Source organism: Xyrauchen texanus, chromosome 19 (genome assembly GCF_025860055.1).
Source record: "Xyrauchen texanus isolate HMW12.3.18 chromosome 19, RBS_HiC_50CHRs, whole genome shotgun sequence".
Classification (NCBI taxonomy): Eukaryota; Metazoa; Chordata; class Actinopteri; order Cypriniformes; family Catostomidae; genus Xyrauchen; species Xyrauchen texanus.
In genome coordinates this window covers 35,508,781-35,527,400 of record NC_068294.1, presented here as the reverse complement: position 1 = coordinate 35,527,400, position 18,620 = coordinate 35,508,781, and the positions used below count along the sequence as shown (strand labels likewise).

The 18,620-nt window shown below is 37.4% G+C and overlaps 1 protein-coding gene across 1 annotated transcript in view; it reads left to right on the top strand.

The window, feature by feature from the left end:
• Window positions 1-18,620, top strand: part of LOC127660064 (gamma-aminobutyric acid receptor subunit beta-2-like) — a 62,029-nt gene that overhangs the window by 28,018 nt on the left and 15,391 nt on the right. Inside the window, exons 4-5 of the mRNA XM_052150129.1 lie at window positions 374-594; window positions 14,203-14,285. Of these exons, the coding sequence (XP_052006089.1) occupies window positions 374-594; window positions 14,203-14,285 (304 nt within the window). The remainder of the gene's footprint in view (window positions 1-373; window positions 595-14,202; window positions 14,286-18,620) is intronic.

Below are 18,620 nucleotides of genomic sequence, written 5' to 3'. Positions count from 1 at the left end.
TTGTGTTCTGTTTCTGTCCTAATTTGTTCCATAACAAATTAAATTATAAGCATAACAATTTAGTGAAAGGTTTTATACTAGAAATATTGCAGACTCTTATTTATTTTATGTCATAACTTTTCTTTGTTTACAATCTTTCAAAATCCTGAAACTTTCTGTTTATTTCCAAGTTTAAATTCGGTTTTAAATTCCAAATTTTTAATGTGGTCTCAGACTTTTGAATGCCACTGTTTATCACCCTGCTCTTTAATTATCCATATCAGTTGACCCCTGCTACTTATGTATTTTATTCTGTTTGTAGAATGTAGTTTTTATCAGAAGTCTTCATTATCTCATCTTTTTATAATGATCCTACTATTCTTTTCATTTCTAGGATTACACCCTGACCATGTATTTCCAGCAAGCCTGGCGAGACAAACGTTTGTCTTACACTGAGATCCCCCTTAATTTGACCTTGGATAACCGCGTTGCGGACCAGCTGTGGGTGCCTGACACCTACTTCCTCAACGATAAGAAATCCTTCGTTCACGGAGTCACAGTCAAGAACCGCATGATACGGCTGCACCCTGATGGCACTGTGCTGTATGGATTAAGGTACGTCCTTTGAGGTTGTCATTGTCATTATCGACCAAATGCTGACCTGTAATCACAGTCGGAGCAGTGGCTATTTAACTAGTCTCATAATTCTGTCCATTCACTTGTGCAAGCTATTTGCAAACCACCCACATAACACGTTAATGATGTGTTCGGATCCCTGTTTTTATTTTCCCTCGCTGTTGATGCATTATTCCGGTGTAAATGACTCAACATCTGTGTCTATGTTTAGAAAGGATGAAATTGTTGTTGCTAATTCCAAAGCTGCATATCATGCATTCTATTTCTTAGCCTGACAGCAATGTACTAATCAGAAGAGTGCTTAAAAATTTACAAATCTGCATTGCAGCAGATAATTCAGTGCTATTAAGTCATGAAAACCAATAAATATAATTTATTACTCTTCATTATGTACGTAACAAATTACATAAGCTATCATACATTTTTACATAACAGGATAGGGAAAATGCATGCACACACTAAACACATACAAGGAATTGTTGAAGGGAGTGTGAGGGAGTGCAGTGACCTGACTTGCAGAACACTATTGTAGGGACTACCTGTGAACCTTGTTCGTCAGTGGAAACTTTCATATGCAAGACTGCATAGGTTGTGGGCAAGTGTGTTTGCTTGTGTAAGTGTGTGAGCATGTATCTATTGAGAATCTTAGAGCTCTGATATAGGGACTGTTTTAAAGTGGGGTAGTGAGATTTCTGGGATTGTGAGTGTTTGTGTGTTGTCCATGTTTCTCTGGTGCCTTGCTCCAATAAGCCCACCATGGCAAGTTTTTCAATTATCAAGAGAAAAAGAAAATAACAGCATTCTTCTACAACTGACTATTGAGCACAGGCAGGTTGATCTGATTATTTTACTCCTAAAAGACTTCAACCAATAACACGAACACCACCCAGGATCTTCACAGGTTTTTACAACTTTTATGTCCTACTTAGTGCTGTCAGTCGATTATATTTTTTATTTGCGATTAATCACATACTTTTTCATAGTTAATGTTGATTAGTCGCACATTTTGATCTTATTTTCCTGTCAAAATGCACTTATATTATTCCTTCATAGGAAAGAAGACAAATCAATATGTAACAATAATGTTTTAATAACAATTTCCAAACAAAGCATTCCACAGTATAAAGATAGAAATGCACTAAAATAGCACCAATTAAAGTAATTTTGCAAAGTCTAAGTGGGAGGTTGACAAATTGAAAGAACTATGTAACCAAAGGTCAAGCGGCGCTTTAAACTCCACATGAAAAGCGCTTGCAAGCAACGTCTTGATCTGCATTTTCGTGGTAGTTAAGACTTGACGTGCTTCTGTGGTAATTAAATTGCGCCTTACAGAGGTAGCAAAGTACTTGATTCCTTTCTTATGTCCCATCTTGTTTTGAACAACAAATAACATTAAGGGTTCTTTTTCCATTGTGTGTGTGTGTTAGTGGTGTGTGCATCAGTGTAAAGATTTTGTGCAGACAAATCGCAAATGTTCCGCCCTTCTAACCAGTGTATATGCTGGTTTATTCTTTAGTAACGGTAAATGTGTTAATTAAGAAACAAATAACACGTTAAACTTATTTTATTTAGCTCATTTTTTATCCCCTCTTCTCCCAATTTGGAATGTCCAATTCACACTACTTAGTAGATCCTCATGGTGGCGCGGTTACTCACTTCAATCAGGGAGGACAAGCCTTAGTTGCCTCTGCTTCTGAGACCGTCAATCCACGCATCTTATCCCGTGGCTCGTTGTGCATGACACAACAGATACTCCACATGTGGAGGCTCATGCTACTCTCCTTGATACCACGTGCCCCATTGAGAGCTAGAACCCCTAATCGCGACCACGAGGAGGTTACCCCATGTGACTCTACCCTCCCTAGCAACCGGCTCAATTTGGTTCCTTAGGAGACCTGGCTGGAGTCACTCAGTGACTTCATGACTGAATGACTTCAGTGGTGGTAGTCAGCTTCTTTGCTTGCTGAGCTTCCCAGGCCCCCCAACACGTTAAACTTTTATAATTAATCACATGCGTTAACGCATTCATTTTGACAGCTGTAGTCATAATATAGCTGTTGAGTTAGGTTACAGTTTTGCAATCTGTGATGTCCTGGTTTTAATTGTCTAATGTTGTAATTATTTATTTTTGACTACACCAGAAAGTCTGTTCATCTTATTTTTGCCAAGAAAAGAGAATATCTGACTGAAATGTAAAGTGACCAATCACAGTTTTTTTTTAAATTAACGGCACTTCATGAATATTTTTACCAAAAATACAGAAAAAATAGAGGATGTGAAATGGTATGAGATTTTCACGGTGTGATAACGTCACAGAAACATAAAGGTTTTAAGGTATTACAAAATGATTATTATTATAATTATCAGACCCTTAAAGGAATGAAAACAGACGTTTTTTTTTTTTGGTTGAACAAATGCTTTATTATAATTGAAACGTTAATTTTTTTTTAATGTATGTGCAGGACTGTACTGGTAATCTGTCATACCAGGCATTTTCCCGGTGGGCCGACACATCAGGAGAACTGAGCGGTCCAGTGGGTCGGCCGCAACAGGCCGAATGGGCCGCAATAAGCTAAAATTAGAACAGAACAGACCACTAAACGGCGTAAATAAAAAATAAACGATATGCAGAAAAGGACATTTCTCTTCCCAGTCCAGCCCTGAGTATGTGTAAAAAAGTCTCCCTTTTTAAAATAAATAAAATTAAAAAAAAGCTGTACATTTCCCATTTGAACAAATGAAATTAGGAGGAAAAAAAAAAGGAGCAGGACCTTTAAAAAGTAATCTCTCTTTAGAAATAAATAAATCAACTTGTACTTCCTTTTGAACAACATAAATGGGAGAGAAAAAAGTGCAGGACCTTTTTGTTACTATTTTCCTGAGATCAGATTATCATAGCAGCAGGTATTTCTCGATTTAGTTTCAGGCCATGTTATGATGAAGAATAGGAAGCATGTTCAGATTTTGTACTAAAATCTAAAAATGCTATAATTACTAATATAATTCTAAAATTCTACTAAAATGTACTTCTAAATGAAAATAACATCAGTTGTGTGAGCTTTTAAAATAAAGTCCTATGATTATTAATAATTTACATATACAGTAGATGCGTGACAGTGCTGCCAGACTGCTCCTGTAACTTAACTCACACACACACTCACTTATGTCAGCCAGGAAAATGTGTGTGTGTGTGTGTGTGTGTGTGTGGGTTTTTTATGGGGTCAGATCAGGGTCAGTGTGTGTGTTTGTAAGAAGTTACCAAACATACAAAACACCACATATGTAGCCGGGAATCGTCAGGGATTTAAGTGGTGGTCTTGAAGATGGGTGAACATGTTTGATGTGTTTCCTCCTTTGGCAGCCACTTTGCCTCCACAATTTTTGCAAACTGGATATCTGTCCTCAAGGACAAACCCCCATTCATTTTTGGGATATCCAAAGTAATCCCACTTTGCTGATCCCGGCAGGGGATGGAGATTGGTAATATCAGCCTCGCTTCTCTCTGACATTTTCTCCGCTGCATGTGTGTGTGTATGGCGCAAGTTGACGAGTCTGACGGGCAGTCGAAGAGGAAAGGAGATGTGTACATGCAGATTCTCTATTCGGTTGCATTTTTTTTCAATACAATAGAAAAGCAAATGTACATGACATGATAACCGTCAATTTTCAAACCATGGTATACCATGAAACCGGAAACAGGATATTCAGAATATTATTTTTTTCTATTTTCATTTGACTTAATGCTAATAACTAAATACCAAGTGCCTCAAACTAAAATCTGAAAATCTTTCAAACATTTGATGACATTAACAGGACAAATTCAGTGATTTTCTTCAAAAATGTGCATTGCATCAATCCGGTACCTTGTAAACACAACTTAGCCTAGTTTCTTGGCAGACTGATTAAAAACCTGTGTGCCCTCACTCCCAAAATAACATTTTGGGTGCAATATACAGTACAGCAGACGATCAGTGAATGTGGATGTTGGACAGTGTATGTTTGTGCTATCTGAGGCTGAGACTAATGTCAAATAGACTCTCATTAATTTAAGTGTAAACAAAATCAGTTTGGGCCTTTCAGGTTTAAATGCAGGATTCATTTAAACCTGAACCTAATTTAGGAGATAATAGACTTAAGTGAATCTAAATGACTACACATGGTGACTGAGAGAAGAAGAGGTGTTCCATTTACATCTCATTTACAATAGATAGGTCAAACAATAAAATACATTTTAATGTATAGAATGGTTGACTATATTCTATTCAAGTGCCTTGGCTGGCGGGTTTTTGTCAGGGACTTTGTTGATGTCTAAGGACAGGACAGAGCTGGTGTGAACAAGCTTCTGTTTTTAGGTAACTATTAATTTATTTAGTGTTATCACATGTTTTTGTGCCATCTTTCTGTGTAATTACAGTATGGATGAATACCAGTGCAGCTGGAAAACTGGAAAAGACAGGCATAAGTGGAAGGAAAATTGCTGAATTGGATGCAAAATTCAATACCATATTTTTCTTACTCTTTTAAAGGTGCACTCAGTTTTTGCTAATTAAAAAGTTTTACACATAAAGACATGAAGAGAACTTTTTAGATATAAATTTACATTGAGCGGGTCGCCCCCTCATGGTCGCTGCTATGCTGACAACACTTGACAACCTGTGTCATGCAATTAACTGAGTAACTACCACTAGTAATGACAATAATAATCGCTTTCAGCCAATGCTCAAACATAAAATTACTGTTGGTTATTGACCCGAAACCCGAATATATGACGTATATATTGTTCCCCCAATATATATATCAAATTCCCCCATTGGCCCCTATCTATCATGGCCTCCTAATAATCTCCATCCCTGAATTGGCTACATCACTCTACCATCTCCTCTCCACCAATAGCTGGTGTGTGGTGGGTGTTCTGGCGCACTATGGCTGCCGTCGCATCATCCAGGTGGATGCTGCACACTGGTGGTGGTTGAGGAGATTCCCCCCTATACTATGTAAAGCGCTTTGAGTTTGAGAAAAGCGCTATATAAATGTAAGTTGTTGTTGTTGTTATATAATATACTCTGGTTCTGTTAAACAAGCCCAATTTAAGTACAAGGAAAATCTTTCTTGGTATATATACATCACTTACAGTTGAAAAGAGCCATCTGACTCACGGCTCACCTCCGTTCTTTTAAATCCAGCATTTTGAACGTGACGGATGAAAAGTGTCCAGCCAGTGCTCACTTCAGAATCTCGGCAGAAATAATAGGTCATGCAGGTATTTCTTGCGTACTGTTTTATAAACACTGAGGATTCGGACATACTTTATTCCACTGACATACTGTTTTTAACATACTATACGGTAGGGAAGTATGGATATTCAAATGCTGCATGTCCATATAGGCATTGGAGGGTCATCATCGAGGTTAAGAAGAAATTTTCTTTCTCCCAATTTGGAATGCCCAATCCCCACTATTTAGCAGGTCCTCGTGGTGGTGCGGTTACTCGCCTCAATCCAGGTGGCAGAGGACAAGTCTCAGTTGCCTCTACTTCTGAGACAGTCAATCCACGCATCTTATCATGTGGTTCCAGTAGCGGGCCATGCATTTAAAGTCTAGGCCTTTAGTTTGATTCATGCCATTAATAAAATACAGTTTCACAATGAATAAGACACCCTATGCCTTGGGCATCATGCATTATGTCGCAGCTCACTAGTAATACCAATTTACATTTTTAAAACACGTCCACACATGAAAGCCAAAACTTGAAATGACAATTAATGCTCAAGCAAGCCTAATTTTAACTGCAGCGTGACTATTTTGGGAAATAAAAATCACCCGAACAGACAAAAACTTTATTTTTCATATGAATCTACCAAGGAGGTCTATAATACCTGGTCCGATTTAAATGTTGCTTGCAATACATTTTGTTTCGTCAGGGTACATTAATATCCCACATTCAAGTTGAATGTGGGATATTCCTACTTGATATCTCAAACCATAAATGCATTCCATTCCCCAATATTCGGAACTCCAACGTTCCTGTTAGCTTAGCAGGGGCTTGACTCTCATTAGAGATGTCTCCTAGCAACCCAACTGATAAACAATGCTGCAGCGCTAGCGTTTGTGCTTCAGTTGTACAATTATCAAAAGAGATTATAATTTACCATGTTTTATACACCTGTTTCTGCAGGTGTTTGTTAAACAAGCTTTAATATCATGTAATGTGGAAACAAACTCATTTATCTGTATTATTTAATAAAGTGATAAATAAAGTTTATCACTTACTTTGTATATCTCCTTGAGTGTCGACATGCATGTGTGAAATCATGCCCCTGAATCTCTGCGAAGAATTCAGTTTTTCAAGTTGAGAATTTCTGCATGAGCTTACAAGTTATAATTGTGACTTCATGATGCATTCCATTGCACTTTTCCTAGGAGGAAGTTGTGGCAGCAGTGGCATAAGATGGTCTTTTGGTCGTTCAAAAAAATGGGTGAAATTTTAATAATAAAATTAAAATAGTAAAATAAAACTAAATTAAAATCTAGTCATAATCTCATAATAAAAGTAATAATGTGTTATTATGAGATTTCTTTGTAAATTAAAGAAAATTAAGCGCAGGTGCCTTTAAGAGCTTGCGCTACCTCCCTATGCCTAATACTTACTCCGAACTGCAGAGCCCTTGAAGGGGGTAATCTGAAGGAAACATGGCATTACTGTATGAATGTCCCCTTCGCTAACAGTCTTGTGGAAGGGCCCTCCGAGAGAAGTTTGATATTGAATGAACTGTCGAGTGGCATCCTCCCCTCTTCAGACGAGTATCCGGTCAGATAAAAAGTCCACTCCATGCAGGGCTGTATTGGAGTCCCCTCCAATAATCAGATATGGCCAGAGTGTCCCTCTCAATAACTGATATCCTTGTTGCTATTCTGGTGCTGTCCATCTAGTTGTCATTAAGTTGTTGCTGGAATAACATAAAGGTTTAAAGAGCTTTTTTTAGAAAATTCTCTTGACATTGTCTAAGAAAATGATCAATAAAACACAAAGTAGAGCATTATCACCATCAGATTATAACTAGAACATGGCAAGACCTGTGACTTGAGGCTTCCATTGAGTTTTTAGGTGGTGACTAGGACAGATTAGTGTCATATATTTTTAGTGCAAATATTATTAGGTAATCATTAACAATTAATCAATTAATCAAAATAATTTCTTTGTCTTTAATTCTGAATTTTGTACAGCATCTCCTAAGAGTCTACTTTTAAAAGAGACTGTTTTATTTTGAGGATGTCCTTGTCAGGTCTGTGCTCAAAAATGAGCCACCAGTTAAAAGAGTAGTTCACCTAAAAAAGGAAAATGTACAGCTGTAGTCAAAAGGTAGTGTTTTTGTATGTAAAAGAATATTATATACATTATATATAATGATGAAATAATTATTAATACTTATATTTAAATAATTACAAATTATCTATCTATCTATCTATCTATCTATCTATCTATCTATCTATCTATCTATCTATCTATCTATCTATCTATCTATCTATATATATATATATATATATATATATACATTTAAAAATATTACATTCAGATAATTAAAATGCATTACATTATTTTGGCAGAGGACTTAAACAGTGATTAGACAATATAAAAAGTGGCTTTAGAACCCATTGTGTTGTTTATTTGCATATTACTGAACATAAGCCAATCAGTGGCCTACAGTTCACAGCAATCCATTTTGTAATTGAATTTGTCAATCAGTCCCAGATTTATTATAAGGGCTTTCCTAAGGATGCGCCAATGCAGATGTGCTTTTGGAGCCTTTTTGGTGGTGTTGCGTCATAAAAATACCATTTTTAGGTCACTGTGACATGTTAAACGTAGTTTAATGTTTAGAAAAACACATCTTGATAGCCCTACGTTTTGATTTGTGCTCCATCAAGCTATATTTTAAACATAAGCACTTGTCCTCGTGTTGTGCTGTCTGCTGGGTAAGTGTGGTTTGTTCTCTATATAAGCAGTGCATTGCCTATACAGCTGAAGTTTCGCTTAATGCCCCCTGGAGAAAACAGGTGGTAATTCAAGCTCTAATTGCTCATGAATATTCCTTATTTACGGTCCAGGAACATGATTAATTGCGTTATTTTTTACGTGTTATTTTTTATATAGTTAATCGCACTGAATTAACATATTAAATTGACAGCTCTAGTCACAACCAATTTAAAAATATCTTGTTTTATGTGTATTCTAATATGATAAAGTTTAATTTTGGTGAACAGTAAGTAATTTGTTTTCACATGTAGTACCTCCATTTAAAAATAACTTAAAATTAAATGTACGAAATCCTCAACTGGGATCAAGCACTGAGATAAAGACTTTTTACTGTGACAATGTGCATCCATGCGTCCTCTTTCCTCCCCTCATATTGTAATTTAGTCAGAACCCCTGCGTGGTGTGCACAACACGAGTCACGGTAAACAAGGTCATTTGAAATAAAGGTACACATTGTGCCTTGGGGTCTGCACCTAACCCAGCCCTTACACGAACTTGTCCAACGGATGGGGAAACCACAGCATTGCAGCCAGGCACAGATGTGTTTAGTGTATTATATTGGAATAAAGAGCAGTGTGTGGAGAAGAAGGCCACTGTGTTGGTGAGGTCAGTGCAGGGGTGTAGCAGTCTAACAGTGCTGGAGAGTAAACTGCTTTGACTTTTACTCCTCAACCCCTTTTCAAGCTGATTCAAGCTGCCAGAGGCGTTCAGCAGCACTAAACCGGCGAGGATCAGGCCTAGCTTCATTCTGCTCTTAATATATTGAGCCAAGCCCTCTTCGAGCGGTTACAAACCAGGCGGCTAGCAGCAGGTCACAGTGAGAGACAGGAATGCTATAAAGGAATGCCAAAATAGAAGTTGGAAAGTGACAGAGGAGAATGGGAGATAGGGCAGGGATGAGAAAAACTAAGAAATGGGCTGTTCACATTGAATGTGTTTTTGCTTCCATCTGCCTGGTTTTTCCATTGTTATTCAATGTCAACATGCCCTAGATGAACATGTTTGACCATTAAAAAGAATGTCAACGTTTAACACCTTAAGACACCTATTGCGCAGCATCTAGGTATTTTTAATATGTTCAGTCTGAATGGCCCCTTAGTCATGTTAAGCCATCTTTACACTGCAATGGTTGCACAGAAGCTGCATCTGAAATGGTATTTACTGTAGGTGTATTTACACATGCTTTTAAATGTTGCTCAAAGGTGTCAAAAATGCATCTACACAGTAATTCCAATTCCATAAATAATGTTATGAGATAAATGTTTAAAATATAAATGTATTAATGTAGAGATTCTCTTAAATATGAAAGTAATTTTGAAATATATTCTCTATCATGACAACAACAAAGTTTTAGGCTGCTCTGATGCTGTATTTCATTTACACATATACTTTGATACTAGGGGCTGAGGTGGATCAGAGCAAACTTAAATTCTGCCAACATTTAATCACCCCCATGTTGTTCCAACCCCATATGATTTTGTTTCTCCTGTAGAACACAAAATAAGATATTAGGCAGGATGTGATAAGTTCATTTAACTCTCTCAAGGAGGAAGCGGAAGACAGGTAACAATTCAAGCTATGGTTTGTATTGCTCACACAAACATCAAAAAGCTTTGCGTCTGCTACTCAATGACCACACACGTACACACCACTGCACACCACTCTCTTCCCCTCTGGCGGATTGCCCTTTGAAATCACTCTCTGCTCTTGCTGCATACACAAAACTGCTGTTAGAGATGATCGTTCTCACGCTCTCTGCCTCGCTCTCCACAGAAGTCGCTCGGCCACACCCCCATCACCACATACCCCCATTGCCCGACTCAGGCCTTGGAGCCACCCTTTTTTATAAGATCAGTCATCAAGCTGGTGACGGTCAAATAATTAGATACAAACCTATGATAATAGCCAGCCCAAGGAACTGTCTCACCTCCTTTTTGGTCTTAGGTCTCGGGCATGCTGCAATCGCTGCGGTTCTATCAATTTGGGGCCGCACCTGTCCATGACCCAAGTTGAAGCCCAGACACCGTGCTTCCAAACATCCAATTGCACACTTATTAGGGTTTGCCATGAGTCCTGCCCATTTCAACGACTTAAGGACATCCCTCAGATGCTGCTGCAAATCATTACTGTAAATAATGATGTCATCCGGATAGGCAGCGGCATATACAGTGTGTGGTCTGAGGATTCGGTCCATGAGATGCTGAAACGTAGCCTAGGCCCAGAACAAATCCAAAGGAAGGGTAACAAATTGGTGTAAAAAAACGGTGTGGAAAATGCAAATTTTCACAGGACATGGGATTTATGGGGATCTCCCAGTGTCGAATAAATGCGAGCCACCCCCAACCAATCGAGGACTTCATCAATCCGAGGCATCGGGTATGCATCAAATTTAGACACAGCACTGACTTTACTGTAATCCACACAGAACCGGACCGAGCCGTCACTCTTCAGAACCAACACTAGTGGGCTATCCCAGTCACTGTGGGATTGTGTAAAAAAAGCAACATAAAAGTGCTGGTGGGTGCTGTGGATGTGTGTCATCAAGGTGTTGGATGAAAGAAGATGTGATTCTTCTGGTGGAAAGAAACTGTGAAGTGGTACGAGAAACTGAAGCTTATCAGACCAGTATGTGTATGTGAGTTAAATCTAAAACACAGGCAGAGAGCATTTTATAAAAAGCCAACTTTCACCATTTGTTTTGTTTATATTAACATATGAAATTATAAAAATGTGATGGCCTTGATGTAGACTCAAAGTTTTTATGTGTGCATTACCCTAATGCAATCAGCATTAGTTTCTATGTTTCTAAGCTCTGGGTGAGAGCAAATGTTTCTTGTTTTTCACTTTTATTCATTCATATTGTTCATTTCAGCATAGTTTGTTGAAGTTACCATATTTTGAAACCGTACTTGGTTAGGTTTGTTAATATAACAATATATATATAAAAATGCCCATCACTCGTCTATACGACTTGTGTTGAGCTGTATTCCAAGTCTTGTGTGAGGAAGTTGTTATTCACTGAAATAATTATCTGCCGTAGCTCTCAAATCTCATTTGTGCAATTTTAATATTTGCGTATTCAAATTTGGCATATCACAATCAGTTATATGACGCAAGAATGACAGTGACATTTGACATTATTGACATCAAATGTGTGACATGCCTTGATGCAATATGTTTGAATATGCACAAACATGAATGAGATTTAAGAGGAAAAGATTATCTTAAATTGTGGTCATAAAAGCTATCAAATGGTTTCAGAAGCCTTGGAATACAGCACATGCACTGTATAGGCTACTTTTATGGTGCTTTTGTAAATTGACAGCCCCTGGTCACCACATTTACATTCATTGTACAGAAAAGAGCAGAGGGAACATTCTGCCTAACATCTCCTCAAAATCATACATATTTGGAACAACACGAGGGTGAGTAAATGATGCCAGAATTCAATTTCTTCTTTAAAAGAAATTGAGAGAGACAGGATAAGAGGAAGTTATTTCCATGACAGCTTTCTAGCAACAACACGTTTTCAGAGACACCATACATCACTGACTGGGGAGGCCAATCGCTCCCTAATCTATCCATCTCTTAGACACTGAAATGTACAGAGACTTTTGCTGATGATGTAGCGACCTATAAATAGCCTGTTATTTTTACCTCTGCCATCTTGGCCTAATTTCCCAGAGCTCCCAGGACTTCCAGCGCTTCCTGTGGAATTGTGATTATGGAATGGTGCACTTAGAATCTCTGGAGTATACATTTTTTTAGCATGCTGATTTATGACTCTAAAGGGGTGAAAAGAAACAAAGATTGTGCTCACACTGTTTAGTCTGACTCACCTTTACTCTAATTTTGTGGGCCCACTAACTGCCTATTTAGCGAAGAACTCAGCTGAGAGAACGCTGTAAATATCTTGTATTTAATAGTTTGAGTGAAAGGAGTTGTGAGCTAAATTCTTACAGATAAGCAGTCCTAAATTTTAACTACCCACATTAACTTCAGGGACAATTATTATATTTTTGATTCCAAAACACATTTTTCTATGAAAATGGCACTAGTGATGAACTTGGGTCAGTCTCAAAAGAGAGATTGTTTTCCTTCTGTTAGTGAGTTCTACAGTTATCTACTCAAGGTGATGTTATTCTATCATCAGAACACTGCTCCAACACTGCAGTAAACATTTTCTTATTTTGTATTATTTCCATTTGCTTCTCAAGTAAATTTATCTTTTAAGAATGTTTAGATATTTTTAATGGAAAACAAGGAAAAAATATTTATTGAGAATATTATTTTGAAAAGTGAAAACATCACACCATTTGATAACAAACAATAAATTTGAAGGAACATGATAATCTTTACACCGCATCAACAACAAAAAAAAAAGGAAAAAAAGTACTTTGTATTTCTATTATAAAATAAAAGATTACACTGCCAAAATAATATTCTAACCCTAAAGTATTTTTGTCTTTTTTCCAGCAAAAATATATAAACATCAAGTTACATTTACTTAATACCTTAATACCAACCTAATAGGATATTAAGCAAAGTAAACCTAATTCAAAGACAAAACAAGTTTACTTCTCTTACCCCATTGACAAATGTTTTAACCTAGTGGGTCCCTGCGTCTATATACAAATATACAAATATTGATTTCGCTATATACAAAGCATAATTAATGTTTGGACCACTCAGCATGTTTGTCAGACATGGGACAACGATAATCAGTTACATAGATTCAGAATTTATAATGTATAATTGTATTTTTACATGGTTGGCATGATTGAATGATTCTGGCAATTTCTTTGAATCAGAATTAATTATGCTAATTTCTGATGTAATGTCTGTAATGTCTCAAAAGCATGAATTACTAACACTCCTGGAAACATAATTAATAATTTCATTTAAAAAAATGTATCTGAATTTCTATAGCTTGTTATTATTTAAAATTTCACAACTTAGTCCCAACAATTTTTTAGGAAAACTATTTGCTCTAAACAAAAACTTTTTTTTTGCATGTTTTTTAGAGGCTACTAGTTACAAATAAAAAAGGGGAATGGAAATTGTACACAGCAGTCATGTTTTGGTCTCAGGAGGATAAGCATAAACCTTATTGTAAAAAAAAATTATCTGAAGTAAAATTGGCTTGTTTTAAGGATATTTCTACAGGAAAATAAGACAAAGGTACTTTAGAGTTAGATAATAATTGACAGTGTATCTATCTATCTGCCATCTATTTGACTTATATCTATCTGTATATCTGTCTGTCTGTCTGTCTGTCTGTCTGTCTGTCTGTCTGTCTATCTGTCTATCTGTCTACATCTCAGTTCTACATCAATGTATAATAGAGAAGTCCCATAGATTGTTCTTTTCCCCATCTTGTTCCATGTGTGGGCAGATTGAGCTGAAGATCTGAGACTGGTATGATTATATAGATCGGGGAGATGGAGGCAGCATTCGGAGAAGGAGGAGGGGTGTTCTAGCTCTGCCTCGACCCTGTTGTCCTTGAGAAGCCTCAGTAATCCCCACAGTCCCTTGTCTCTGCTTTGCATTCAGGATCACCACCACGGCTGCCTGTATGATGGACCTGAGGCGATACCCGCTGGACGAGCAGAACTGCACGTTGGAGATCGAGAGCTGTAAGTCTCACACCACCTAATGTCCCTCTTGACCCAGCCCACATCCTTTCACAGTACCAGATCTACAGTATGCATCTTTTTTTTCTGAAGCTATCAAATTGACTTTGTAAATTTAGTGCAATTAATTATGAAAAACATACTACAAAAAAAAAAGAATTAACTTGACATGTAAGACATTTTTCCTACCATTAGGCAATACGGCAGGCAATGTATCTACACAAACCACACTTTATAAGGGCATTTAGAATACGCAAGGAGCCATTCACACAAGACACGTTCTTGCATTCAAAGACAGCTGGACGAAGCGCAATAGAATGGACTAAACACAAATATCACAAGACACGGTTTTCAAGGTACAACTTTAAAACTTGTAACTTGATATATCATTGTAAAAAATGTGGCACGCATGGTGCAGAACATGGCACAAAGGCCAAAGATAACAGTCGGCTGGATATGTATATAGACCGAAAAATAGAAATACTGCAGATGGAATACAAGAATGCTTCCTGTGTGAATGGCTTTTAAGAGTGCAAAATGGATTGCTGACTATAGGTCAATGTTAGGCTTATGTTTAATGATATGGTAATAAATCAAACAATATGTAGACTTCTGAAGACTCTTTGGGGGCTTTTATCAGTAAATATTCAAATAGACATTTAATTTGATTAATTAATCACCATATCATGCTACATCCTCAAAGGGCGTTCATACATAGAGCGTTTAAATAGCTGGAAGTCACAAAGCCTCTGTGCTGTTTCTAGTGGGCATTGCCTCTCAACTGTGGCTTCCAACAGTATCAGGCAGCGGATTACTGTCTGCACTTCCATTGGTAGTCGGCACATCACATTGCTGCTAATTTGCCTAAAATTTAGCTTTGCTCAACTTTGTTGCATTGCCAAAAGTCACTGTCTCTCAAGTCGCTGGCTATAGCCAACTCTCATTGAAAATGAATCACTTCTGGTCGCTTTTGTGTGAACGCCTCTTTACAACAAACAATGTATCTCTCACACTAGTCTGATGTCAGAGCGTTAACCACTGAGGATCTGGTTTTTCAGCCTTTTACCGACAGCAGTGGTAAATTATTTATTTACAGCCATAACAAAAGCTAATCATCTCCCTCTTTATCAAGATGAATGGGCTTTCTATTTTGCCATTATTGCCTGTAATTGTGTGTAACGCAATTTCTCTTGTAATAAAAAATGAAAGCCATAGGAGAAGAATGAGAGGTCTTCTCAGTGTTTTATCTGCGTCCCTGGAGTCATGGATTACAGCGCTGTGATGTGATGCTCAGGCACAGACTGTCTCCGTTTGATCATTAAGTTGCCAGAAGCGTTAAGCAGCACAAAAACAGTGAGGGTCAGGACTGGCTTCCTTTCACTCTTAATACATACACATGCAGTGCTCCTTTTTCTCACCCTATTGTTCAATCTCTTCATTTCTGTCTGTTTTCCTTCTTTCTTTCATTCACTCATTCATTCTCTTCTTCTTTCTCATTTCTCACTGATCTCTCTTTTGCTGGCTCATTCCATGAATAGGTTCACTTTGATTTGTTCAATTTTTTTAAGCATTAGAGACACAAATCTCATGTTTTCTGTTGTAGGAACTATAAGATAGAGCATGTTAGATGAACTAACACAACAAACAGTAAAGCTAGCATGAAAAGTGGATACTTTTAAATACATTGAATGTCTTAAAATGGTGATTTTGGCCTGTCCCACCTCAGACGGCTTGACCTTCTCCACTGTATCAAACAATTAAAATCATACAACAAAGTCATAATTTAACATTATCTATTGAATTGATATTCAATTAATTAAAGTAAAAAAATAACCTGAATAATATTAAGCTGTGTCCCACAATTTGTGCCAACCCTGTTGCCGACTGATGTTCATTATAAAAAAAAGAACATTGTATAAAACTGTGAAATCCAAGAACTAACATTATTTGGCACTTTCTATTTACCATTAAAAATAAAAATAAATAAATATATTGTCAAAATGCAAAATGTAAATACCACAAAAGCACATCAAGTCTTAACTATCACGAAAATGTAGAACGAGACGTTGTCTTCAAGCGCTTTTCATGAGTTCAAAGCGGCGCATGATGCTGGCATTGACGCCATGACATGAGTCATAAATGCGTCTTCACGATTGCTGTAAAAATGCGGATAGCCGCAGTCTGCTAGCTGATTAATAATGTGGAGGATGAGAGTTTCAGAGATTTTTTGCCCATTGCAATATACAACCTATGTGGGGACTAGTTCTTTCAATAGGTCAACCTCCTATTTAGACTTCGGGTAGCGTTTAACGTTACTTGAATTTGTGCTAATTTAATGCAGTTCTGTCTTTATACTGTGGAAGGCTTTGCTTGGAAAGATTTTAATAAAACATGATATTGTTACAATCTTTTCTAAGAAAAAAAACAAGTGCATTTTGACAGGAAAAGAAGTATATATAGAGTAAAATCTCAGCACTTTCAAAATATGTGATTAATCGCGATTAATTATGAAACAGTATTCGATTATTTGCGAATACATTTTTTTATTGACTGACAGCACTAATATATACTGGGTGTGTGCGATATATATATATATATATATATATATATATATATATATATATATATATATATATATATAGTGAGGAAAATAAGTATTTGAACACCCTGCTATTTTGCAAGTTCTCCCACTTTGAAATCATGGAGGGGTCTGAAATTGTCATCGTAGGTGCATGTCCACTGTGAGAGACATAATCTAAAAAAAATCCAGAAATCACAACATATGATTTTTTAACTATTTATTTGTATGATACAGCTGCAAATAAGTATTTGAACACCTGTCTATCAGCTAGAATTCTGACCCTCAAAGACCTGTTAGTCTGCCTTTAAAATGTCCACCTCCACTCCATTTATTATCCTAAATTAGATGCACCTGTTTGAGGTCGTTAGCTGCATAAAGACACCTGTCCACCCCATACAATCAGTAAGAATCCAACTACTAACATGGCCAAGACCAAAGAGCTGTCCAAAGACACTAGAGACAAAATTGTACACCTCCACAAGGCTGGAAAGGGCTACAGGGAAATTGCCAAGCAGCTTGGTGAAAAAAGGTCCACTGTTGGAGCAATCATTAGAAAATGGAAGAAGCTAAACATGACTGTCAATCTCCCTCGGACTGGGGCTCCATGCAAGATCTCACCTCGTGGGGTCTCAATGATCCTAAGAAAGGTGAGAAATCAGCCCAGAACTACACGGGAGGAGCTGGTCAATGACCTGAAAAGATCTGGGACCACCGCTTCCAAGGTTACTGTTGGTAATACACTAAGACGCCATGGTTTGAAATCATGCATGGCACGGAAGGTTCCCCTGCTTAAACCAGCACATGTCAAGGCCCGTCTTAAGTTTGCCAATGACCATTTGGATGATCCAGAGGAGTCATGGGAGAAAGTCATGTGGTCAGATGAGACCAAAATAGAACTTTTTGGTCATAATTCCACTAACCGTGTTTGGAGGAAGAAGAATGATGAGTACCATCCCAAGAACACCATCCCTACTGTGAAGCATGGGGGTGGTAGCATCATGCTTTGGGGGTGTTTTTCTGCACATGGGACAGGGCTGACTGCACTGTATTAAGGAGAGGATGACCGGGGCCATGTATTACGAGATTTTGGGGAACAACCTCCTTCCCTCAGTTAGAGCACTGAAGATGGGTCGAGGCTGGGTCTTCCAACATGACAATGACCGAAGCACACAGCCAGGATAACCAAGGAGTGGCTCTGTAAGAAGCATATCAAGGTTCTGGCGTGGCCTAGCCAGTCTCCAGACCTAATCCCAATAGAGAATCTTTGGAGGGAGCTCAAACTCCGTGTTTCTCAGTGACAGCCCAGAAACCTGACTAATCTAGAGAAGATCTGTGTGGAGGAGTGGGCCAAAATCCCTCCTGCAGTGTGTGCAAACCTGGTGAAAAACTACAGGAAACGTTTGACCTCTGTAAATGCAAACAAAGGCTACTGTACCAAATATTAACATTGATTTTCTCAGGTGTTCAAATACTTATTTGCAGCTGTATCATACAAATAAATAGTTAAAAAATCATACATTGTGATTTCTGGATTTTTTTTTTAGATTATGTCTCTCACAGTGGACATGCACCTACGATGACAATTTCAGACCCCTCCATGATTTCAAAGTGGGAGAACTTGCAAAATAGCAGGGTGTTCAAATACTTATTTTCCTCACTGTATATATATATATATATATATATATATATATATATTGTTTATATTCACAATTTATTTTTATATATTTTAATTAAATAAAAGTTAAACTTATTTTTTA